This window comes from Aspergillus chevalieri, chromosome 4 (assembly GCF_016861735.1).
Source record: "Aspergillus chevalieri M1 DNA, chromosome 4, nearly complete sequence".
Lineage (NCBI taxonomy): Eukaryota > Fungi > Ascomycota > Eurotiomycetes > Eurotiales > Aspergillaceae > Aspergillus > Aspergillus chevalieri.
In genome coordinates this window covers 710,195-733,865 of record NC_057365.1, presented here as the reverse complement: position 1 = coordinate 733,865, position 23,671 = coordinate 710,195, and the positions used below count along the sequence as shown (strand labels likewise).

General features: G+C 46.1%; 8 protein-coding genes across 8 annotated transcripts; 5 read left to right on the top strand and 3 right to left on the bottom strand.

Moving 5' to 3' along the window:
* Nucleotides 1-1,428: 1,428 nt before the first annotated feature.
* On the top strand, nucleotides 1,429-1,767 carry ACHE_40262A (RAMP4 family protein; the record flags this gene model as incomplete). The annotated part of the gene is made up of 3 exons (XM_043278441.1): nucleotides 1,429-1,431; nucleotides 1,483-1,612; nucleotides 1,670-1,767. The coding sequence occupies 3 exons, from the start codon at nucleotides 1,429-1,431 to the stop codon at nucleotides 1,765-1,767; spliced, it is 231 nt and encodes a 76-aa protein (XP_043136220.1).
* A 209-nt stretch (nucleotides 1,768-1,976) lies between these two features.
* On the bottom strand, nucleotides 1,977-5,146 carry APL5 (putative AP-3 complex subunit delta; the record flags this gene model as incomplete). Its single annotated transcript, XM_043278440.1, has 6 exons — nucleotides 1,977-3,940; nucleotides 3,994-4,222; nucleotides 4,271-4,654; nucleotides 4,719-4,915; nucleotides 4,971-5,089; nucleotides 5,145-5,146. Coding segments are annotated over 6 exons (2,895 nt in total).
* Nucleotides 5,147-5,577: 431 nt separating this feature from the next.
* On the top strand, nucleotides 5,578-6,769 carry ACHE_40260A (uncharacterized protein; the record flags this gene model as incomplete). Its single annotated transcript, XM_043278439.1, has 4 exons — nucleotides 5,578-5,952; nucleotides 6,085-6,291; nucleotides 6,351-6,503; nucleotides 6,560-6,769. 4 exons carry the CDS (start codon nucleotides 5,578-5,580, stop codon nucleotides 6,767-6,769), a joined length of 945 nt encoding a protein of 314 aa, XP_043136218.1.
* A 1,164-nt stretch (nucleotides 6,770-7,933) lies between these two features.
* ACHE_40259A (uncharacterized protein) lies at nucleotides 7,934-10,114 on the top strand (the record flags this gene model as incomplete). The annotated part of the gene is made up of 4 exons (XM_043278438.1): nucleotides 7,934-7,938; nucleotides 8,006-9,416; nucleotides 9,470-9,857; nucleotides 10,005-10,114. The coding sequence occupies 4 exons, from the start codon at nucleotides 7,934-7,936 to the stop codon at nucleotides 10,112-10,114; spliced, it is 1,914 nt and encodes a 637-aa protein (XP_043136217.1).
* A 714-nt stretch (nucleotides 10,115-10,828) lies between these two features.
* On the bottom strand, nucleotides 10,829-14,733 carry INP52 (SacI domain and endonuclease/exonuclease/phosphatase family protein; the record flags this gene model as incomplete). Its single annotated transcript, XM_043278437.1, has 7 exons — nucleotides 10,829-11,436; nucleotides 11,551-11,882; nucleotides 11,940-12,049; nucleotides 12,102-12,397; nucleotides 12,448-14,096; nucleotides 14,147-14,342; nucleotides 14,409-14,733. The coding sequence occupies 7 exons, from the start codon at nucleotides 14,731-14,733 to the stop codon at nucleotides 10,829-10,831; spliced, it is 3,516 nt and encodes a 1,171-aa protein (XP_043136216.1).
* A 537-nt stretch (nucleotides 14,734-15,270) lies between these two features.
* On the top strand, nucleotides 15,271-16,389 carry pxr1 (telomerase inhibitor/ribosome biogenesis protein PXR1; the record flags this gene model as incomplete). Its single annotated transcript, XM_043278436.1, has 3 exons — nucleotides 15,271-15,293; nucleotides 15,401-16,313; nucleotides 16,369-16,389. 3 exons carry the CDS (start codon nucleotides 15,271-15,273, stop codon nucleotides 16,387-16,389), a joined length of 957 nt encoding a protein of 318 aa, XP_043136215.1.
* Nucleotides 16,390-16,929: 540 nt separating this feature from the next.
* On the top strand, nucleotides 16,930-18,324 carry DGA1 (diacylglycerol acyltransferase type 2A; the record flags this gene model as incomplete). Its single annotated transcript, XM_043278435.1, has 2 exons — nucleotides 16,930-17,237; nucleotides 17,298-18,324. 2 exons carry the CDS (start codon nucleotides 16,930-16,932, stop codon nucleotides 18,322-18,324), a joined length of 1,335 nt encoding a protein of 444 aa, XP_043136214.1.
* A 648-nt stretch (nucleotides 18,325-18,972) lies between these two features.
* ACHE_40255S (putative kinesin family protein (KipA)) lies at nucleotides 18,973-21,893 on the bottom strand (the record flags this gene model as incomplete). The annotated part of the gene is made up of 2 exons (XM_043278434.1): nucleotides 18,973-21,032; nucleotides 21,113-21,893. 2 exons carry the CDS (start codon nucleotides 21,891-21,893, stop codon nucleotides 18,973-18,975), a joined length of 2,841 nt encoding a protein of 946 aa, XP_043136213.1.
* Between the last annotated feature and the right edge of the window lie 1,778 nt (nucleotides 21,894-23,671).

The window sequence follows — 23,671 nt, the reverse complement described above, 5'->3', positions numbered from 1 at the left end:
ACTTAACACAAAATTACTTAACTTAGTGGGCTTGATTCATTTTTATTACGATAAATTTCGCAAAAGAACAAGAATATGGCTAACTGGTATTTTAACATAAGAGGATACAGAATTGGACTAAAAAAAATTAAGTCAGATGGCTTGCTAGTGAAGTCAGTCATAGTCATATCTTTAACCTTCTACTTCCATCCTTCGTGTACATATATTGAACTTTCCTCTATAGACTATTCACTGATCTCTAACTGAGTTATAAAATGCCATTAGAACTGATATACATTGGAGAAGAGAATAATAAATGATCAATGGAATGTCATTGTGTCATATTATCTAGATAGGAACTAAAATACTACATTAAATGGGATAATGTTCTGAAATGGGTATTTAGCTGAGTGTCCAGGAGATATAAACATTGATCTGGGACATTCATTATCCATCAGACAACTGATTCCTCTTGTTCTTTTGTCAATTTATGGCAATGCTGGTAATTTCCTTTTTTTATGGCTGATATTTCAAGTAGCATCCTCTCTTCCTGCGCAATTTGAGCTTTCATCTTTATACGCAATTTGGTTGGCATGGTGGCAGTTTAAATTGCGTCAGTAATATAGATGAGCTGGAAAACGGAGATGTGGTCGGTCTCGGGGGGGGGGGTGGATTACATTAGCTGCTTTTAGCGGATCATTTAGTGATCTTTCATACGCATGAAATTAAGACCAAAAAAGGCGCCAAGGAGGCGACCAATCCAACTGAGTTAGTCATTCTTGCTTTGCAGATCCTCCGCAGAAGTAGTACTCAATAACACTATGGTAATGGGACTCTGAAATAACAGTTGATATCCAATGATATGAGCTCCATTCGATCTAGGTAATTTTTTTCTCTCTTTTGTTAATGTTTGTTTGCAGCGGGTGATACCTCAATACCTTTTATCACTGCCTACCTTTCCCTCACGTGCTGGTGACCCGGCTACCAATATATCCCTCAGATTGAACGTTGAATGTACTATCCCTAGGGTATCTAGCGTTTTTCTCTTGGTAAATACAAGGCAATAAGTTGAGAGGACGCAAGGTCTGAGAAATATATGTACTTCAATATTCAATGTGTTACTGGGAAGGGAATGGTTAGGCTAATAAAGATTACCGACAGTAGATGTAGGCTGTGGTACATATAGACTGCTGTACGAAGTACAAAAATAAGAAACTATGAATTACTATTGGATGAGTAAGTTTTGTCTTGCGCCATGTATCTGTGCAGGTGTGTTATTATATTGCCCAGGGGTGACAGCATGGCCTTTTCAGTTGCCTGTCCACTTAGAGTTATATATATATATTATCTCCCACTTTCACACTAGCACCCAAGCCAGCACCAATAAAGCCCATAGGGTTATCTCTACATCATCGAGAAAAGTCAAGCCACCTAATAATAACCATAAACATGGTGAGTTTTCTCAGTAGATATCATGTACTCGGTAGCTGACCTACTTCGCAGACACAGACACCGAAACAGCGAAAAGCAAATGAGAAGTACGCAAAGAATGAGGCTGCAAAACGAGGGAAGGGTCAGCTGCCGGTCAAGCAAAAACCAAGCGCCAAGTCTTCTTTGCCCACTGGCTGGCTAGGTACGTGATGGTAGCGGCAGCAGACAATGCAATAGCGCCTGGCTAAGAATCTAACAGCCGTTCTCATCTTCGTTATATGCGGTGGACTTGCATTCGAACTCCTAGGTGTCATTCCAAAGCTATGGTCAGCAACGTTTGGTCGGTTCATGGACTAGTGTTTCGTCGGTTAACAACATCTACGCGTCCGCCGCTCCCCAACGTTCAGGAATCGCCTTCAGAAATGCTGAGATTGTTTATCGGTGCCCAGCATGCATCTTGCTAAGCGGCTCATACTACCATGTATCTTAACCGTATTTGCGTTTAGTGCCCCCGGAAAAGCTACCGCCGGCGTACCATTTAATATCGTTTCTGACAATCTTTATATTTACTGATCATCAAATGCCAAACCATTATCACCCGATTGCTTTTTCTTCTTGCGAACGGAGGGACCAGTTCCATGACTATCATGCCGAGTTTTCCGGTTTGTCTTCTTCTTCTTTTTGACGAGAGTTCCTTCGGCTGGTACGTCTTTGGGATGAATTCGCTCCGATGCTCTTTGCATCTCTAACCGCACTTTCTCCACTTTCTGCATTGCTTTGGCCATTTCTACCTCGTCCTCATCTTGCTGGGTGCGGCGCTGTGTGAAATCTGGGCCCGGAGTAAGTTCTTCCAAGGAAAAGTGCCCAAGGCCGCTGGTGTCTACCTGAAGCAGAGATCGTTCCACCTTACCTGGTTCGTCGGAGTTTTGGGTGCCCATAGATTCATCATGCCCAAAATTCTCATCAGCAATGACGTCGTATTTCCTAGCATGTGGATTGGTGCGTTTCTGTTTTTCGTAATCCCTTGACAATGCCAGACCATGTATCGCCTCGTTGTTTATTTTTAGGTCAATGATAGGAATAGAATCGACATCCATCCCATCACCATTGGAAGCATTGAAAACTCTATGAAAGGGGGTAGATGTGCCAGATGAATTTTCTTCGGTGTCGATGTAAAAAGGATCATCTTTGTTGCGATCTCGGCGTTCCGATCGTTGTTTCGGTTTGCCAGCGGCATCCATAGACTTTCCGGTGACCTTTGGGAGAGATGTGTTCGATAGCATGTCACTATGCGCAAGCGCAGTGAAACGTCTACTCAAGGTCGATATATCTATGGTGTAGTAAAAATCCCGCGAGAGATCCTGGGCCTCTAAACCAAGAGAAACATCATTGGTATCATCAAAGAGACTCAAAAGACGTTCGTTGAAGGGTTGATCCAAGACAAGCTTTTCAGGCAGCGGAACCTTTTTCTGCGCACCGATAGCGACCGGATTGAGCTCTAGGCCAGAGAACAAGCTTGGAATCACAGCCGATAATATATAGGGTGGTTCATGCGATGGATGAACTTCCGAGTTGACGGCTTCCGCTGCCAATCGTAGAATCTCGAGAAATTCAATAGCCCTTTCCTGTACATCCAAATCTGGATGGGAAGCTAAGGTCTCAAGAAAGTCTATAATCCGCGCTAACAACAGCGAAGTCTCGCTTTTCTGGGAATCATCCCATGAATTACCGTTGGAAGTAAGGTGAACAAGGAGCTTCGGAATAGCCTGCAAGTAGACAGATAGTGTTCTTGCCGGCAACAAAGCATTGGTGGTATCAATTAAAGACTGTAGAGTTTGCCCGGGGTACAAGAGGTGTTCTGCGTATTCACCGAAAACCCAAGCCAGGGAGCTCATGATACCGTCACTGGCTGTGGTCCTTCCAAGGGATGTCGACTTATCATTGTGAATAAGGACCAAAGACTCAGCCGCCCTAGTTGCTTCCATTCGAACATCGCGTACACGAACCGCAATGTTACGTATTTCAGAACCAAGACGGCATGCAATTTCACTGACTGGGTTTGTCGTATACCGGTAGTACCCGCCTATGTCTTCAGGGGGAACGTGCTTCACCAATTGTACCAAAATATCAATGTACCACTCGAAGTCCGGCAATCCTGAATAATTATTGTAAGAGCACATGTCCACAATTCGATGCAGGACTTCTATCTTATATTCGGGGGATAGACAATGTGAATAACTCCCGGTGCTTTGTTCTGATATCCCGTTTTTGTCACGCATAATCAATTGGCCTTCTCGCGGGGATTGCTCGGACAGCGATACAAAGGCATCGTTGAGCTGCTTAACCAAGCGGCTGACGATAGGCTGGAGCGTCTCACTGCTTACCATCCCAGTTGCAAGTTCGAGTGCCTGGAGCCGAATCGAGACATCTGCATCCTCCAAACATTCCAATATAACATCCTGCTGCATCGACACCAGCACAGGGTGCGTTGTTACAATCCGGTTGAATGCAAGAAGAGCGACGTATTTGACTGTAAACCAGGGTCAGTCTCGGTAGAAGAAGATATGATATTTGAGTACTTGCGGTTTGGGTCAGCATCCGTAACTATCATGCCCCGTAGCTTCCCAACGCAGAGGCTTGCTATCTCATCCTTCTCCCGAAAACCCTCATCACCGCCAAGAATACCTCCCTGGATTACGCCATTGATGCATTCGTAGAGCAATGACATGGCTGTGGTTGTTTGTATCAAATTCGTCAATGGACGGAGGAGTTTCCGAATTAGGCGTGGTTCCAATGGAGTCAAAGTTGCAAACTGCGAGGATCAGAAACCAAGCATCCGATATTGGAGAGGGAAACGCACGAGCTTTATTATTTTTATTGCCATCCAATTATTACCACCCTCAACTAACAAATCGAATAATCTTGGTGCAAGTGGAAGAAAATCATGCGGCCTTCTCCATCCGAGTTCACATACGACATTGATCACTGCTGTAGTGACACTGCCATCTTCTTGATCATCCATAAGTCGCTCCTTTATCTTAGGCCAAGCCAGCTTTAGAGCCTCGGGATAAACCAGAGCGAGTCTATATAGACAAACAACTGCCTTTTTGCGAACCATAACGTGCGAGTGTGAGAGTCTGGACAGAATATCTGGAAGTAAGGACATGGAGAGTGAAGGAGTTATGACATGCGGAAGAGTGACCATTGGAAGAGACATGTTTGGGATATTTGAAGAGCCTATATCCTGTTGAGTTGTCAGTTGACATATAGATACATACAATCTATACAATACGTCGATGGATGGATACCTTTTTTAAGAGATTGGTTGCAAGCATCAATACCTCAGTGTCTGACCTGAAACTCTGCATTGCTCCAAGATAGCCGACTCTCTTCTGCAGGTATTTCGTAGATGACATGACCTCTAACACGTGGAAGGACGCCCAGGACATGTCGTAGCCAAACATCTCTAAGTATATGATTTTCAATAGTGCGGTGGCTTTTCTGTCTGTGTATATTTAGTATACCGTCAAACATTTAAGCGTGGTATATCAAACCCGTACCCATGTCTTGTGATTTGATTTCTGCTTTGCATTCTCGAAGACTGCTATGAATATAGTCTTCCTCGGCACCTTTATGGCTCCGTAGACCTTTTATAAGGTCATATAAAGACTTCTCGAACCTATGGTTCATGAGAATTTTTACCTGTATGCGAGAAGCCAAAAAGATACACTCACATTGTTTATAGAGTATGCGTCTCAATCTGAGAAGTTATATCTAAATTGGTCTATACAATGACCATTGCCGACGAAGCACGAGATTGGCCCTGACTGTCCTCTCACTGGCCCGAGATTGTTCAATGTTAAAATGATAGATGACTGCGGAACGTTGAAATAAGGAATAGGTGTGAATGAAAAAGGCAATTGGCGGGAAAAATGCAATTTAATAATTGTATGGATAAATATTGAAGGTGATATTCATGATGATGATGATCTACCTTTGGAAGTAGTGCGGAGTACGTCACGGGACAACTCTACATTCTCTCATTGCCTTACTGCCTTGGTCGGATGTATTTCTTTTTTGCCCCTTTACGGTATGTACCTTAAGTTACTATATTCCAAGGTACATGCTCATCCTAACTTTCAGATTCTAGAGCGTTTGTTAACCACCATGTCCAATACCAAGAACGAACCCATCCATAGCTCAGATCTGCTTGCTACTCTCCAGTATTCACAGCAAGCACCAATTCTACTTGGCCGACAAAGCAAATCGAATATGGCACCATTATCACTCATTACGTCTGCTGCAGGTCAGCCCGAAGAATATGCAATGATAGAACGGCTTTTCTTTGCTTGTTTACAGACAGGAGATGACAAGTCAGCTCTCATATGCCTTGATAAGCTAACGAAGTTCTTTGGGCGATCAAATGAAAGGATAATGGGGCTACATGGCCTTTACGAAGAGGCGATTGCTGGAGATAATTCTGCTTTGGAGAAGTGCCTTCGTGAATATGACGATATACTGCAACAGAATCCAGTCAACTTGGTTTGCCTACCTCCCCTGCAGTTCTGATCACTTCATTTTAGTAATGATTACTGTCTTCTTCGATGAAGAGGATAAATTGAAAGAGGCAATTCTAAGCTTGGAGGCTAACGATATATTATGATTAACTGATAGCCCGTCTTGAAACGTCGGATTGCTCTTTTGCGATCACTGTCCCGGCCTGCAGACGCCATAAGTAGCCTGATAAAACTCCTGGAGGCCACTCCCACAGATACGGAAGCTTGGTGCGAGCTTGCAGATTTATATCGATCCCAAGGGATGAGTTCTCAGGCGATTTTTTGTCTTGAGGAGGCCCTTTTAATCACCCCAAATGCTTGGAATGTATGCAATGCCAATTTAATCTTCCTCTTCGACCTTGTGTTAATATTGTTCTCCGCTAGGTTCATGCTTGCTTGGCCGAGCTGTTATATGTTTGTGCTACTTCACCAGATAATGGTGACCCATCCAAACTTCTGAGAAGATCAATGCGTCACTATTGTAGGAGCATTGAACTCTGCGATGACTATCTGCGAGGGTTTTATGGGTTAGCGTTGGTATGCTTTGTCCCATTTCCTGCCTATCTCCTCTGGCTAATATACCTCCGTGATAGGTCACGTCATTGCTACTTGAAACCGAGGAGAGTTGTATAATGGAAGAAGTTTCTCTCAAGAAAACACTTCCAAAACTCAATGCATTTGCTTTTCAGAAACTCGAAGCAATCGTTAAGTCGCGATTTATGGATTATCAGGGCCAGAAGTGCTGTCAAAGTGAGCTGATTGCAGCAAGGGAGCTCCTCAACCGATTCGGCAAGTCTAGTTGAAACACTGAAAGCATTATATCTTTCTCTTCCCCCCCTCTCCTTTCGCTTTCTCCTGGTGTTTTGAGATTTTTGAGCTTTGGCGTTCAGGGATTGAACTGTACGAAGTATTCTAGTAATGTTTACGGGGTATCATGTTTGTTCATAGGCCTCTTTAATCGGACTATCAGATAGGCCACTGTTTAATTACTTATCATTGTACTCTGATTTCTTTTCAAACCGGGATCGTCGGCGTTCATCATAGAACCCGAAAATGTATGAAGTACTGTACACTCGATGCCTTTACCTTTCACCTCCCCCCCCCAAAAAAAAAAGGTTGGCCATAAAGAAATCGATCTAAAAGCCTGTATAATAGCGCACTGCAAGATATTGACACTATTTGCAATTTTCAAGCCTCTTGATATCGTCCCTCTGCAGTAAGTATTTGACAGGGAGCATTGAATGTGCTAATTGGGCAGTTGGGCAGCAGGGTAAGCACAATGAGCTCACTGGTCCTCAATAACCATGCCCAACTTTTGCCATTAGGCCACCAGATCCAATGAAATTCTGTATTCAGTCGGGCAGTCAGCGTTTGCTTCATACTACTCTGTACACTACTGCAGTATCAGAGTTCTCGATCCTTCTTCTTTAACCCTTTTCTCCTCTCTCGCCTTTTTTTTTTTTTTATCCTTCTTGACTGTTGCGGCCATTATACTGTTCTCTCTGAAATGATTACTTTGCCCCTCATATCTTGGTGACTCGTGCTTGGTGCCTTGGTGCCGCCATTCCCCTTGTTTGTCAAGCCATCACTAGGAATTGGATAGATCAATCCCAAACCCAAATATGAACAGACCCATCCTCCTGCATTACTGAGGTTTTGCAAGATTTCTGGATCATTTCTCACTTGGGCGGCGCCACTGCAATTTGGACGTACTACAACGGATAATAGCACGCCCGGCACATCAAGCCTGCCCTTTTTATTTTTTATTTTTATCTGTTTTCCCACTCCCTTGGCCCCTCTCCTTTTAGATACCCCGCCTCATATTGGCAGATCAGGGCATCCGTCACCGCATTTCGCATATCGCTCGTCTTTTATAAAATTGGAAACTCTATTTCTACGCCCGCTTCACTCGTACCTAAGTGAAAAAGCGAGGAAAGAACAGGGCGACAACCTATTTCTTGAACCCTATGCCGTACGTTATACATACTGGTCTTCATCGATTGGGCTCTTACCTGGGCTGATCGCTTATCGCTGGGCAGGTTCAATATCACTATCGGATCGGATCATTCTTCTATATCAGACGAAGAGGACTCGTCCGGAATTCGAGGATCCCCGCTTTCAGATTCAGGGAGTCATGTATATCAGGACCCCTACGACGAGTGGGCACATCTACCATACCCGGATGAACTGAAGCCGTCTGATTCGGCTTCTCGGCCGAGGACGACGGGTCGAACCCGAATGCGAGCCATGGATCGGATGCCAGCTTCTGGTTCTATGCGACGTCACGCACCGAGGCGTCATTATGTACAAGACCGAGAGCCACTTCCTCGTCGTTCACGTCGACCTCCTTCACCCGAGTCTCCAGAAAGTGAAGATTCTGGCGAAGAGTATACAGCACCTTATGACAGACCATCTCAGGACCGAAGGTTTTGGCCGCCCGTGTCCCAAGGGCCAGCATATGCCCACAATTCGTCTCCAGGTCCATCATATACATATCCCCATGAAACAGTTCCACATGGGCCGTTTGGGCATCCAAATGGTGCTCATCCTCCATCCGACCAACTTGTAAGGGTGGGCCACCACAGTGGAATGAACCAACAATCGCCATATGGACATCCCCTTTATCCGTACAGCAACCAGTTTCACCACCACCCACCGGGTGCACCCATATCTCCATTCTTTGTTCAGGATTCTCCAGGGCATTTCGGGCGTCATGCCCATCACCCCCAGGTCGCTCACACTCGGAGCAGTGTACAGAGTCCACCGCCGCAAGCATTGTCACACCCGATACCGTCAAATGGGCCGCACTTCTATGGTGGTGCTCCTTTAAACTCTCATGATCTAGTACCTTACGGCCAGAATGGCTATTATCCATTTAGAGAGCCGTATCCAATGGCTCCAGGGATGATTCAACCTTATTATGGTAACTATCCGCGTGTGCCATCCCCAAGTCGAGAGGAATCGAGTCCATCTCCTCCGCCCGCTCCACCTGCAGATGCAGCCAAGGATGAAGCCATTGCAAGGCTAGAAAAGCTGATTTTAGAGGAGAGGTCGGAGCGTGAAGCCCGAGAAGCTCGAGAGGCCGCTCGCCAGGCAGAGATTGAGAAGGAGGCAGCCGAACAGGCTGCTAGAGAGGAACGCGCTGCCCATGAGAAGCAGATCGCCGAGGAGGCCGCTGCTGCTGCCAGGGCTGAAGCTGAACAGAAAGCTGCCGAAGAAGCCGCCAAGGCAAAGCAAGAGGCTGAAGAAGCGGCAGCAGCGGCGGCAGCAGAAGCGGCGTCGGCCGCAACTGAGGCCGCAAATGCAGCAGCAGCGGAAGCAATCGCTGCGGCGCAGGCAGAAGCTGCTAATCAACAGCCCCCTCCGGAGGATAAGAAAAAGCCGATAAAATTCAAAGACGCCATTGGGAGGAAATTTAGTTTTCCGTTTGAATTATGCTGCACTTGGCAGGTGAGATCTGTGTTCTTATTACCATTGCGGGCATAACTAATCCATTGTTAAAGGGCATGGAGGAGCTTATACGCCAAGCTTTCCTCCACATAGAAGTTATAGGACCCCATGTTGCTGATGGTCATTATGACCTCGTGGGTCCCAATGGCGATATAATACTTCCGCAGATTTGGGATACTGTTATTGAGCCTGATTGGAGCATAACCATGCACATGTGGCCGATACCTGAAAAGCCCAAGACTCCTGAACCTCCTCCAGCCCCAGAAGCTCCAGCAGATCCCGAGCCAGCTCCAGAGCCTCCAGCAGCTCCCGAGCCTGATCCCGAGCCTGCCCCGGAAACTGCTCCAGAACCTGAACCCGAACCTGCTCCAGAACCCGAACCACCAGCAGCCCCAGAGGTAGAAGAAGCTGTACCTGCTTCCGAGGAACCAAAGAAAATAGGTATGCGCTCATTCTTGTGGTTACAGTGCCTTCGTTCTTTCCTTTCCTTTTTTCTTTTTCACAATATTTGAATACTCTGTCTGCTGTTGCTTTTGTAGCATTTTTACTTTCTGATATATTGCTGACCATTGATCTCTCCCCACTTAGGTGCCAAGAAACAACGACAAAAAGACCCTGGAGCGTTCGCCATGTGGGTTGTCGGGGGTCACCGCATGAAGTCAAACAAGGGTTGGAAAGTGGTAAGGAAGGCTGAATAGCCGATTAACTTGAAACATCCGCTGCGCTGTGGTGGCGTTGGGTTCGAGATTCGCGGCTAGTGACTGACCCTAAAGCTGCCGAGCTACGGTAAAGGCACCTTGAACATGATAATGTCACATTGGATACTAGCTTCAAGGAAGGATAAATGCTAGGTTTATATTCGTTAGTATAAGGCTCATTTTTCTTCTTGTGAATTGAGCAGATCCAAGGTATATTTTATTATCATGCGTGGGTTTCATAGAGGAATGGCTTTTCCTTTCGGTGTCGGGTTGATCTTCACTACCCAGGGCTGTACAATGAGCAGGCACTTTCTGAGGGCATTGTTGTATCTTGTCTGTCTAAAGTCGGTTCAAAGAAAGAGGCCTTGGTTTACTAGTCTCTTCGTAAATTACTATGCAAGACAACAGTGGAGAGGGATACACCGGATCATTGTTCTATAGAGAACACCCTCGCTAGCCATTACTACATATGTACAGTAGTAATCACTACTCCATTAGGGTTTCGCCACCCCTTGCTTGTTTGTCATGTCTCTGAAAGTACTGGTATGTTTCTGCTCAACGTGGCCGCAGAAGGGCAGTGGTAAATCATAACATACTACGATGTACAATAGATTAGTGGTGAAATTTCCATAATTGTATTTCGGATTTCTCTTGACGTACTCCCAAGCTGGAAGATATGAATGTCAGGTGACAGAAAACCAAGCGTTTATACCTCTAGAGTAGTGGTTTCCAAGTGATACTCCCATCATTAATATCGCCCAAGAGATCATTGGTATCCCTTCCAGTATTTGTATATTGCTGTGCTTCTTGTCTGTTATGTCGATGCGCGTGACTTGAATTTGAACCTGAGTCTCGAGACGTTGAGCCTGGTTTTGCAATTTCTAGTGAACGTAAGTCTTTCATAGGCCGTAAGTGTGACTCGGACCGGGTTGTATCCTCATCTCTCATCAGTAGGGTCTGCCCTGGTTTCACATCATGTGACCTTTCCCTCAAGCTTAGGGAAATTGGCTTTCGAGGTATTGGAGGCGCTGTTTTCACATCTTGTGTTACTCTTCGGGAACCTTGTGTTCCCCAAGTGACAATGCTTTGTTGGTCGGCAGCTTCCGGTTGGGTTGGCGACACACCGAGAAGCTCGCATTCCGAAGAACGCGGTGACGCTTGCCCCGTGTTCGTATTGCTGTTCATATTTGTACCCAATTCTGATGGACCTGATATACGGACCCAGTCGGGTTCGTTATTCGAGAAAAATGGGTTAGAATCTCGATTAACGTTTACAGCAAAGTCATTTGCTGGTGGCCTCATGGTTGACCTCGCGGGGGCGCCTTCCGGTCGTCAATACCACACAAACACAGATGAAGAGAGAGAGGGGGGAGAAAGGGAAAAAGAGAGGGAGAGAAATGAAAGTTGAGAAATGCCACAAAAGGTATGGAACATACCATCATCTAACCACCACTTATAGTTGTCTGAACTGGCTGCTGGAAGGGCAGGTGTAATTTCAGCAGCCTGAATAGCCTCCCTATCTATTATATCCACCTGCATGGTTCCTTTTGCGAGGGAGTCATGCATGCCATGCTGTCTCTCATCATAGAGGGCTTGCCTGAGCTGAGCCTTCAAAGATTCATCAATGACATTAATTGTGCAAATGAACTTCGCACAAACTGGTCGATGGTCAGAAAACCGTAAATCTGCAGCATTATAGTATATTTGATAGAGGTTGGATCCTTTCCACAACACTCGATCACACCATGCAGGTACACGTGCTTTCTCTCTGGAGGGAAAATCAGTCTAATTCCCTCAACCGTCTGGCAAGTTCAGGGCATCTTACGAGGTATCATATTCATTTCTGCCAGTATCATATTTGTATGTCGGAGGGAAGCATACTGGGCCCTCGGAGTAGAAGTGGAAAGCCCTTCCCGCTAACATTTGCAAGTTCAACTATGGACCGTTGTCAGCCATATGTATGTTGCATAATAGTCATGCGTAGTACCTGATCATGGTCATAGAGTCGCTGATAATCCCCGCGAAGCAGAAGTTCTCTGACATTTTGATTAGTCTGACCGATTCGATAATTGAAATCACCCAGCCATATAATGGTGTCATGGTCTCGAATTGACCTATTTTTCTGAAACCTAAGACCGCTTTCTATGGTCTCGTAGTCTCTGTTTCTGTCATCATAGTTTGCAAATCCAGCTGCAAGATGCGCTGTCACGAAGCATATCCGGGTATCGGAATACTCAAAACGAATTGCGCAGCCTCCCTTGTTGCCGCTGATTCCAGAAAGGCCTGTCTATTGGGCTGTTAGCATTATAATTAACGATCCATAATTAGAAAACCTGCCTTTTTGACACTCCCTTCAACATTTTTGATTTCTTTGAGCACATCTTCTTTCACAAATACCATTAAAGCCGCACCGACAAGTTGACCGCTCCGTAAAAGGACATACTTCCCTAAGCCTCTCGATTTTGAATGACTATTCAAACAGCTTTTCACAGCATTTTCCCATACTTTACGTGTGGTAGGATCTGTGGACATTATCTGCTGCGGACTTAGTGCGACAATTTCCTGAAACCCAACGGCAAATATTGTCGGTTCATCCCCCTGTTGATCGAGGACTGGGAACAACCATGGCGCAAGGTCAACATCTGGACCAAGGCCGCTTCCGTTTACGTTGAAAGTACCAGCCCATACCCTTATTGATCGGGCAAAGGAATATTCTGATGCCCGTTGACTAAGCTCTTGAGATACCATATCATTGAGAGGATCGTATAGGCGCACTGGCATTTGATTCGTTAAACGCCCTAATAGAAGCTCAATCGTTTTTTGGCGCGCTTTATCCGAGAAATTGTTCACGTATAGCCGTGTGGCTGTTTTGCGTGCATCTGCAAGCGCACCTGCAAGTGACATTTTTCCATGCCGGGTAAATGAACTCTTCAAAGCGCCGGTCCCTGCATATATCTTTGAGAGAGAATCACCATTATCAGCCCACAGAGTTGAATGCCTCATTTGAACTTCAGTACTCAAGGCAGCTCCTTGTTGGGAAAGAAACAGCTCAAGTGCCATTGAACTGAGTATTGTCTGTACAAGATTGGTCCTATCGAGACAGTCCAAGCAGTTCGTCCGAAAAACACCCTCTTGTTGTAGAACAATAGGGGAACTCTTTTGCGAATCTGAACTTCCAACAACAGATGTGGCTGTATACTCAGAATCTTCCGACAAGAAGTAAGCGAACCCCTGTAAAGAATTCATTACCTCGTGTCTGATCTGGCTGCTTGCCCCGTATCCAAGTGGGCCCCGGGTTTCCGCATGGAAATCGAACTCAGTGACCCGCAGAAGTGCATGGTCGGACAAAATACCGACATCTTCTTTCTGTTCAAGCCTCCTCATGATATGTGAGCGAAATTTTGCCGAGAGCTCTGTTTCTCCGGATTTGAGCCCGCTGAGAAGATTAACAACGTGAACGGCTCCATATTCTAATTCGAGGTGTTCAAAGTGCTTATTGAACGCATGCTGTGTTGCCTCGGTAGACCGTGTTATTTCAATCTTTTGCTGTCCGGGAAGGAACCCTGTGGCTTGTTCCCAAAAGATAGGCACTGATCCGCGCACTTGAACATAAGAAAATGTAATGCCGGAGGGCATCCAGAGAATCGTTTCAGTTTCTACGAAGTTAGCGACATTTCCGTCATCATCGATGCCACGGGAATTGAATCGCGTTCCCGCGCGTCGTGAAGCTTGACGCGAGATTATCGTTAGGGTAGACGGTAAATTGGTTTGAGCTGGAGGCAGGATAGGAACAGAGGCAGGAATCGTCAATGTGTTAGCGAACCCTCGTATGACACAGGTAAGAATCTTGGAGGAGTCAAGGCGTTCCCTTTCGGGTGGTGGGAGGTGGCTTCGGAAGAGGAGCAGAGAACTGATCATGTATGAATTCCATAGCATATCTTCATCAAGCGTTCCGATATCAAAAGCCGCCGACTTTTCAGCACTGACAGCGCGTCAGCCAAGCCTGGTGAGCGAGAGTTCGAATTGGCTCACCGATCTTGCAACCGATCCGTGAGATTGAAATCACGGCTATAGTAGAAACTGCCATCGCTGAGCAACTTCTTCAAGGCAAGGAATGGATAATCAAACTCTCTGTCTTCAACACCCGGAGCAGTGGCATGGTTGTATTCATCGGTTGCAAACTCGGCCTCATAATCCAGTCCATCATAGTCTGGACGATTAAGACAAACTATTCAAGTCAGTTCCTACCCGGCAGATGTAAAGATGTGTTTCAAGAATGGCGGGGAAGTAATACAGAAGTCCACATTATCAATCCTCAATATTGTCTCTCCAGGTCTGACCGTTGCAGCTTTCGAAGAACCAGTTACAACACACAGGAAGACATCTTCGTTCAGTGTGACCAAGCCAAGTGTGCCATATCCATTTCCTAAGACTCTGTAACCTTTAAGGTCTACAGATGATAAGCTTGAGAACTCCACTAAACAGCGTGGCGGCTCCCGCTGGGAATTAGGCACTATATCTGTTGAGCAGTAGAAGATCAAGGCGTGTTCTGGGGTCACCAGAGCAATTGTTCGTTGCGGATAGTCCTGGCAAAAAATCCGTAAGCTAGACATAGACATGGCTTTAATCTACCAAATGGGCATAATTAGGATAGATGCCAACACAAAAAGCATAGGTATCCGAGTCGCGTTTAAATAGTCGGAGATGTGTTCCAGTTCGATTCCATTTACAAGTTAACTAATTAACTAGTTAACTAAAGTTACTATGCATTATGTAAGATGTCTTTTTTTTTTTTTACATGGCCTTTTTCTCTTTTATAACCCAAGAGTAAAAAACCCATTATATTACCCCATTCCTCAACCTTACCCTGTAAACAATTGGAAGCCTTATATAATGGGCGAGACTTCTCACATGTTGTTTCCATTCTCCTGAAGAACCTCCGGATTTAGATAGCTTACTCATCAAAAGGGCTTCCTATCAGTGATTGATAACAATTTTGAAACTTTTTTTTATTTTTCTTATTATTATCGTTGTCCTCCAGACTATCTCCCATCTTTTGTTGTTTTTCTCTTCTCTTGATATTATTTTCTTGTCATTCAAGCGCCCAAGAAAAAGAAAAGAGCGTGCGCAAAATTCTGATCTATTGACTGCCGTAGATGGGTTTGGCAGCGCCTCGCAAGTATGTGATATCCTCAACTTCTTCTCTCCGGCCGAAAAAAAAAAAAAAAGGTCAATTAAAAATTTAAACCAGCATATCTCTGATCCTCTATCATTTTTGAAATCTAGGCGAACAAAGCTATCGCATGACCCAAACAACGTAAATTGGTCCCGATCGACGAGTGGCTTCGGGCATAAGATTCTCAGTTCCCAAGGATGGACTCCAGGGAGTCTTTTAGGCGCTCGGAATGCTGCGCATGCTGATATGCTCACTCCTGCCAGCGCATCTCACATCAGAGTCACTGTGAAAGATGACACTCTGGGTTTAGGCGCCCGGCCTAAGCTTCTGGATGAGCCAACTGGTCTTGATGCTTTCAAAGGACTACTAGGCCGACTAAACGGGAAGTCAGACGTCGAATTGGAGAAAGAGCAACGGAGACGTGATGACATCAAACTGGCCCGCTATGCAGCAACGAAATGGCAAGCCGTCAGGTTCGTTCGTGGCGGTCTATTGGTCCAGGAGAAGACCGACGCTGCTACCACCAAGTCTCCTGAAAACGGTGATCGAGAATTGAACTGCTCAGAAGAATCTACGAATGAAAAGGGCAATGGAACAAACAATGACGCTTCTGCCTCAGTACCTAACAGGGGTTTAAAGAGTAACGAGAAGGAGAAAGAAGAGAAAAAAGAGAAGAAGGAGAAAAAGGAGAAAAAGGAGAAGAAGAGAAAGGAAAAGAAGGATAAAAAGGAGAAGGAGAACTCACAAGTAGACGAGAAAGACAAATCACAAAGAAAACGGGATAAAAAAGCTAAGAAGAGGAAGCACAGCGAGGACAGCGAGGATCTTGATTCAGGAACGACAACCAGGGATGCCGTCATGATGGAAGCGAATGTTGCTGCGGGGGGAATGGAGGCATCATCAGTGACTGCACCGACCTCAACGTCGAAGAAAGGGCGCGTTCCACTGGGCAGGAATGTTACTAGGGCGCGGCATATCGCACAGAAAAAGAGGGCACTCTTGGATGACAAGTCCCTTAATGAGGTAATTAAAGCCGCACATTTACATTCAAAAGGCCCTATTGCTAATCGAGATCCAGATTTTTATGGTTAAGTCCTAGAAAACGCGTGGTACAGGGGGCTCTGAGAAAACGATGGGTTTCTCTCTGCAACTTGTCTTTGGATGGTTTTTCTGGCCGAAATATTCTTAGGTCCTTTTTTCTGTTTTTTCTTCTCCCTGTTTCTGCCTGTTTCTGACTGTAAATTCGTGCATGGCGTTCAGCATTGGAATTTAGAAAGGGAGTACATAATACCTCTTGGTCGACCCTACTTCTGGTACCTTTTTACGCTCTACCGATGCAAATCCCTTGTAATAGATATTAAGATATAGTACATATAGACCCTATCAATAAACTGAAATATATGAGAGAGACTCTAATTAATGAAAGAATAATAATATGTATGTACACCCAAGAGCCATGTCATCATCGCTTCTCCACACGTGCGGAGTTAGCGCAATCGACTATCCGTTCCTTCAGCCGCTCCTTTAATGTAGGATCTACCATGACATCTGCTCTTGCTAAATGAAGCTGCAGTTTTTGTACTACAAATTTCCTGACTCTATTATACCAGAGACGTCTTAGCTTGTCTGATGGTCCCAAATGTCCACATCCAGCATCGTCAAAGAGCCCGTTGCACGAGCTCTGGGAGAATCACTTGCGCGACAAGATGCGACGGCCGTGGGGCAAGGAATGCCCCTCAGATCAAATAAAGCAAACCTGGCAGCTCGGGATAGTCGGTCTCAATCTCATCGAAAGTCCCACCCCGCAGACGATACTGAATCAGAATCATTTGAACACCGAAACTGGAAAGGAGAAAATCCAAAGCACAATCATAACGCATCACAGTTACGTGGGGCTTCTGGCAACACTCGCCCAAACAAGCTAGGGAATCGGGAGAAAAGGGGAGGGTGAGAAAAACCCGTTCTTTTGGAATGGGAGTCTTCAGGCGAGCTGACAACTGATCACAGTATTCATTGGGCACCATTGAACATTGGACTCGAACGGCGCCTGCAGACCTTTGTGGTACTGTGTCATACTCTCACCATTGCCATATTCCTGACTTGCTTCTTTTTCACGTGCGCAATACCGTTATTCTGGCCGATATTGATTCCTTACCTTGTTTATATCTCGCTTTTCTCCACGACAGCCACATCGGGAACGTTAGGCCGCCGGAGCGAGTTCTTGCGTTCTCTTCGAGCCTGGTCGATATATGTGTCCTACTTTCCCGCCCAGCTGCATCGTTCAGAGCCGCTTCTTCCGACGCGCAAGTATATATTTGGATATCATCCACATGGAATCATCTCTCATGGCGCGTTCGCAGCATTTGCGACGGAGGCACTCGGATTTTCCAGACTTTTCCCGGAGATCACGAATACTTTACTGACCCTTGACTCCAATTTCCGAATTCCATTTTACAGAGAATATGCTCTCGCCATGGGGCTTGCAAGTGTTTCCCGCGAATCTTGCGAGAACTTACTTACCAAAGGGGGTGCCGATGGTGAAGGCATGGGACGCGCCATTACCATCGTGATTGGTGGTGCTCGGGAGTCTCTTGACGCCCTGCCACATTCTATACGGCTGGTCTTGAAACGGCGCAAAGGTTTCATCAAGCTAGCGATCCGCACCGGTGCTGACTTGGTACCCGTTCTTGCATTTGGCGAAAATGATCTTTATGAGCAAGTACGCTCGGATCATCATCCTCTTATACACAAATTCCAAATGCTCATAAAGCATACCATGGGCTTCACTATCCCGCTTTTCCATGCCCGCGGTGTTTTTAACTATGATGTAGGCTTGATGCCGTACCGTTGCCCATTGAACATCGTCGTCGGTCGCCCGATTCAGGTTATCCAGCAACATGAGCGAGACAAAATTGACGATAACTATGTCAATGAACTTCACGCTCGATATGTTTCTGAACTCCGCCGGTTGTGGGACCAATGGAAAGACACGTTTGCAAAGGACCGGGTTTCAGAATTAGAAATTATTTCGTGAGGGGACGTTTTGTCCATACATCTAATCACCAGCGCATATTGTGAGTCTAGTTTATGAGTTACTCAAGGATATAAGAAACAAGGATTTTTCGTTTGTAAATCAACAGATCGAAGACACCCAGTGTGGTCATACACAATATACAAATAAACAGTAAAACCATTATCATCATTATAACAAATGCAGTCACCATGGAACCACATAGGTATGTGTCAAACAATAAACTAGAACATAAACACCAGAATGGGATGGGCTAAGGTACCCTTCCAGATCAGTAGCATAAACGAAAGTTGAATGTAGATCGAGTAAAAGCCAAGCCCTAAATCCGTCATACAAGGTCCATGTCTACATCGATAAGAACCAAATATTATTGAACACTGCAACAAGTCATTCAAATAACGGAGATGAGAGAATTAAAAGCAAAGCAACATGGGTATCTGAAAAGGAGAGAAAAAAGGGCACAAGCGAGAAAGAAAGAGATGGGGGGAAAAAAAGAAAAAAAGAGACCAGCAAACAAATACACTTGTGATAATAACCAATAAACCACAAACGAATTTCATCCCTTGCAACCGAGGCCTTTCCTATATCATAGCCAGATGAGTATACAGCAATAAACTGTGCAGAGACAGCCCAACCTAACCACTCCTTTTCTTACTCAGTTGCACCGCTCTTTGCGGAATCAACTGAATCTAAGGCGGCGTTCAGACTGGGGACCCCCGTCATTTGCGTAGAAGTTCGTCGGCTGTCAGCAGCCACACGAACACTTCCACGCGAGCCCTTGATGATATGACCGCTTTCCACCCGATCTTGAATCATCTCGTCCAGCATTTTAGACACCTCATCCACACTCTTCCTTTTTTTCTCCTTTTCACTTTCCACGAGCGACAAACGCGGGCTATTCAACGTATCAGGTGATCTTGAACCACTATTCGTGTCGCTATTGGGACTCTGGACCGGATCGGTAGCTACACGGGCCACATCCCGATGTCGAGTTGCTGAGCGAAGGGCGGCAAGCATCCGGTCCTTGTCATCGAGCTGCGAACGAAGTTCGTTGATTTCCATGTCTTTTTCTCGGATAATAGCCGCTGTATCTGTGTTTTCGGTTCCAGTATTACCACCTTTCATTCCTGCTGACATCCGAGAATGGCTTGAACGCCTAGCTTGCAGTAGACGTCTCTCGAGTGTGGCGATATAGCGGTTCTTGTCCCCAAGATCGGCCTGCAGCGCAGAAACGTGTCTTTGAAGGCTCGCTTTCCCGTCTGCAAACTCGCCTATAGTATCGTCATCATCCTCATTCCCGATAGATCCGTTCGAAAACGCCAAATTAGGGGAAAAATCGTTGCTATTGATAGACATGAAAGAAGTGGGCCGGATAGAGTATCCCCACGCACCCAAGGTGGATTGACTGACGGAAGAACGCAGTGATCGGGACCCGGAATCATTAATAGACATCCTCGAAAACCGTCCTAAGGCAGAGAAATTACCTTGGGTGTTTACCCCAGTGGATTTCGAACATAAAATCAAACGGTTGAGGTGCTCAATTCGTTCTTTCAGTGCTGTCCGTGCTAGTTGAATCTCCAGCATCTGTTCCTCGTGGCGTGTCTGCGCTTCTTTTTCGAACTGCTCATCCTCCAACTTCATCTCTTTTTCGGCTTGAGCTTTCGTATGGCTATCCAACTGAGAACGAAGGGCTTGGATTTCCATCCGGTAACGTTCAAGAAGAACCCGGCTACCTGAATCACCACCGCCACCGCCGAGTGCTTCCTCTGCCTTTTTCGCATGACTGACAATGCTGTTTTTGGCGCGAGCGGCGAACTTTAGCGTATTGAGGGTTTCCCCCGAATGCGAATTGGCAGCTGCCGAGCTTCCTGAAGCGATCAATGCGACAGTACAAAGAATGCTAACCAACGAATTGCCCGACAAGGCTGGTTGCAATAACCGCGTCAATTTGCTATCCCGATATGGTAGGTGTCTACCCTCTTTATCGGTAGGATTGTTGCCCTTATCCTTGTTTTCTGACAGCCTTGAGATGATTGTACCCAGAGTGAGCAAGCTTTTGTTGATATGGGCACCTTCCGTGCGGCGCTCTTTGTCGTCCGCAGCTCGCTCCGAACCGGCCAAATCAATCAAGCTGAGAGTCGACACTCTTACTCCACCTGGGATTATACCCGACCGCTTGTCCTGGGGCGTACCAGCGGGCGCTCGTTCTCTGCTTTCAACAACAATCTGAACAACTGCATGACTTCGAGAACTGCGTGCATTGAATTGGGTGCTGCCGGTTCTCCTCGCATGGTCACCTCTTGCGATTACACGTAGTAGTTGCGTCGGACTCTGAACAATCTCCTCCTTTAATGGCGTCGCGTATACCCCACGTTTGCTATCCTCGCGTAGTTTGATTTCCTCTTGCTGAGCACCAGCGGCTGGAGCTGAAAGTAGGTCGTGAATCTTTTCGTTGTAGATTTCCAGGTAGCTGACACGTAGTAGAAATTCTCGATGTGGCGTTTCCCTAATAAAGGAGAATATATCCGTTATTGCCAACGGGATGACACCTGGAGAGGTAGCGGTCCCTTGCATAGAGAAGGTTTTACCGGTTCCAGTCATACCATAAGCAAAAACTGTACCATGGTAGCCTTCCATAACACGCCTTACAAGGCGTTTTGCGGCCGCATCGTAAACCTTGGCGTTATGCTCATGAGCTGTAAAAACATTATCTATATACACAGGGGTTAGCTGGATTTCTCTTTATCTCATCTCCTTCTCCTCCACCTAAACCGGGGAGATCGATACATACCATAATAAAAGTCGCCAGCTTCCTTCCCCCTATGCGAGATGAGGCCTTTTCGCCCCTCCAGCTGCCACTCCCCGCTTGATCTCGACGCATCATTTCCGCCAGCGTCAGGGCGAACTCGGACACTGACAATAACATTGCCTTTGGATTCCTTGGATTTCGAACCGGTCTTAGCAGCGCCTGATGCGGTGTCATCGCCATCTTCGTATGTAGTCGCGCTCGTCGAATATGACTCCTGAGCCGAGGAGCTTCGGCTTTGTGAAGGAGAAGCATCTGGATCTCGAGCATCCGCACTCAGAATCGATTTCCCATCTCCATTACCATTCAACAAAGAAGGTGTCTTTGAACTCCGATAACTGCTGGTCGTGCCGGAACTTAACCTTGAGCCTTTTCTGGCATTTATGCTCCCGGATGAACTGACACCAGGCATATTTGAGGAAGCAGTCCCAGGGCGGCTTCCTGTTTTGGGCGGCTGAGGAAAGGCTGCGATACTGATAGTTCTGCGCAGGGATTTGTCTGGACTGCTTGGCGGTCGACCATTTGACGACGCTGACCGTGGCGCACTGACGTTAGTAGTGGAGTTGGATAATGGGGACTTGCTGAGGGTCGGTCGCGGACTTGAGGGGGCGCGAAGCTTTGATGGCGATTGAGATGGAGATGGAGCTCTGGAGGTATCAGAGGGAACGGGGAGGCCCTTCCTTGTTTTTGGGACTGGCAGTGGTGGTACAGGCGCGGCCGGCGAAGTCGCGGTGGGCCGTGATGGCTGAGGCATGGTGGAGGCCATGGTGATCTGGTCGATAAGCCTTTCAACTCGGTCGTTTAACCAACTTTAACCTCCACCACAAAAAAGAAAGATCAAAATTCACGTCTCAATGCGGATGCGATTGGCCATGTGCGTAGCCAGGAAGCTAGCTGCAGAAAAACGGTGAGTTAGAGAGTTTGACAGAATGCCGGCTTTTGCTGCGACACAGGAACACGAGCCATTGGGCAGAAACATGGTTTAACCGTGCAAAAATCGAGAACAAAGTGCATCCGTGCTACTAGATGCAGGTGCTCGACAGCAGAAGAGAAGGGAGGAAAGAGACAGGTGAGTATAAAATGGTATAGTAGCTGCCGGATTCGAGGCTGCCCCTATCCGTCCGAGCTTCTAACAATGGCAACAACGACAACTTTAAAGAAAGAAGATGCAAAGTTCCCTTCAATTCAGGCGAGCATCCCCGGACCATAAAGCAGGAATAAACTCACTTTTAAATTGCAGCTGTATTATTGAAGCAGACACCCCAGTCTGAAATGTAAAAACCGGAGGGGTAATCCTTGCGCGCCACCGTGCCGTGGGTACTCGCTATATATCTCAATCAAGCGACGAACGAGTATATTTGAACAAGGAACTGAGATTCAAATTTGTTATTGCTATTGTTGCGGATATATTTGTTTCCGTCGACGCTCGAGTGCGCGCAACAAGACCGATGCCCTTATTTTTTGCGGGGAAGGGTATTTGGAAGAGAAAAGGCGAACAGGACACTCGGCAACGGAAAGTGATAACTTTGATAACGCGTGTGTGTGAATTAGGAACCGGACAATAAGAGATTCTTTTCCTCCTTCCTTTGTGGGCGAACGGGAGCTAGGTGGAAAGGAGATCAGGACGCTTGAGTCAGTTGTTACCTTCCGACGCGAGGTGTTGATAGGGTAGGAAAAGAGGAAAGAGAAGTAGTCCAAGAGAACGAAGGAAGGAAGAAAAGAAAGGAGGAAAGGAGGAAGAGAATCAAATCACCCCAATGTCTAAACTGTCCCAGACTAACCAACTGCGTTCTACTACAAAGTTAGACCACTCTTAACTACATTCATCTACTTCAAGCATCTACAGAATACAGAATACACAATGCTCTGTCTATGTGGAATCCCATCTTTATTTTCTGAGTGGACGCAGGGGGGGAAAGTAAATAGACAGAGATTATGATTCTAATTCTATCATGGTCCATTGACTGCCGGAGGATGATCAATTGTGATGATGATTGTGATTCCATTTTTTTAGCTTCGAAAGACAGAGCCATTCATCTCTCTGTTTTCTTTGTTTCTTTCTCTCCTAACATCATTTTAATATATATTTATATTACTTTTCTTGATATTAATATAATTGTTAGCATCCTTTATTTTATTTTAATATTACTACCCCGTGTAAAGAGCATCTGGTTCGAGTAAGTACAGTACACAGTAGTAGGCCGGTATGAGTTCGGGGTTCCTCTGGTATATGAAAATCCCCAACTTAGACCACCCTCTGGTTTCTGCCCGCGTCGTGTCAACCTTGGCCTTCTTTAATTCGAGCAAAGTGCGATAGTCGTGGCCGGGCCATTCTCATCCTATCACATACAGCGTCCGTGCAGCGCCCATAATCGGCACTCTAATAAGTACCCCTGACATCAGGAAGAGTGTGTCTTGCCTGCCTGTCTGTGTGGTTTCAGGGGTGAAAAGTCCCGGGAGACCCGAAGTTTTTGAGGACTGAATGGGCCCTTCTCCACATGTACTGACTATGTGGGTAAGGTCCCGTTCCAGACGGTTGATAAT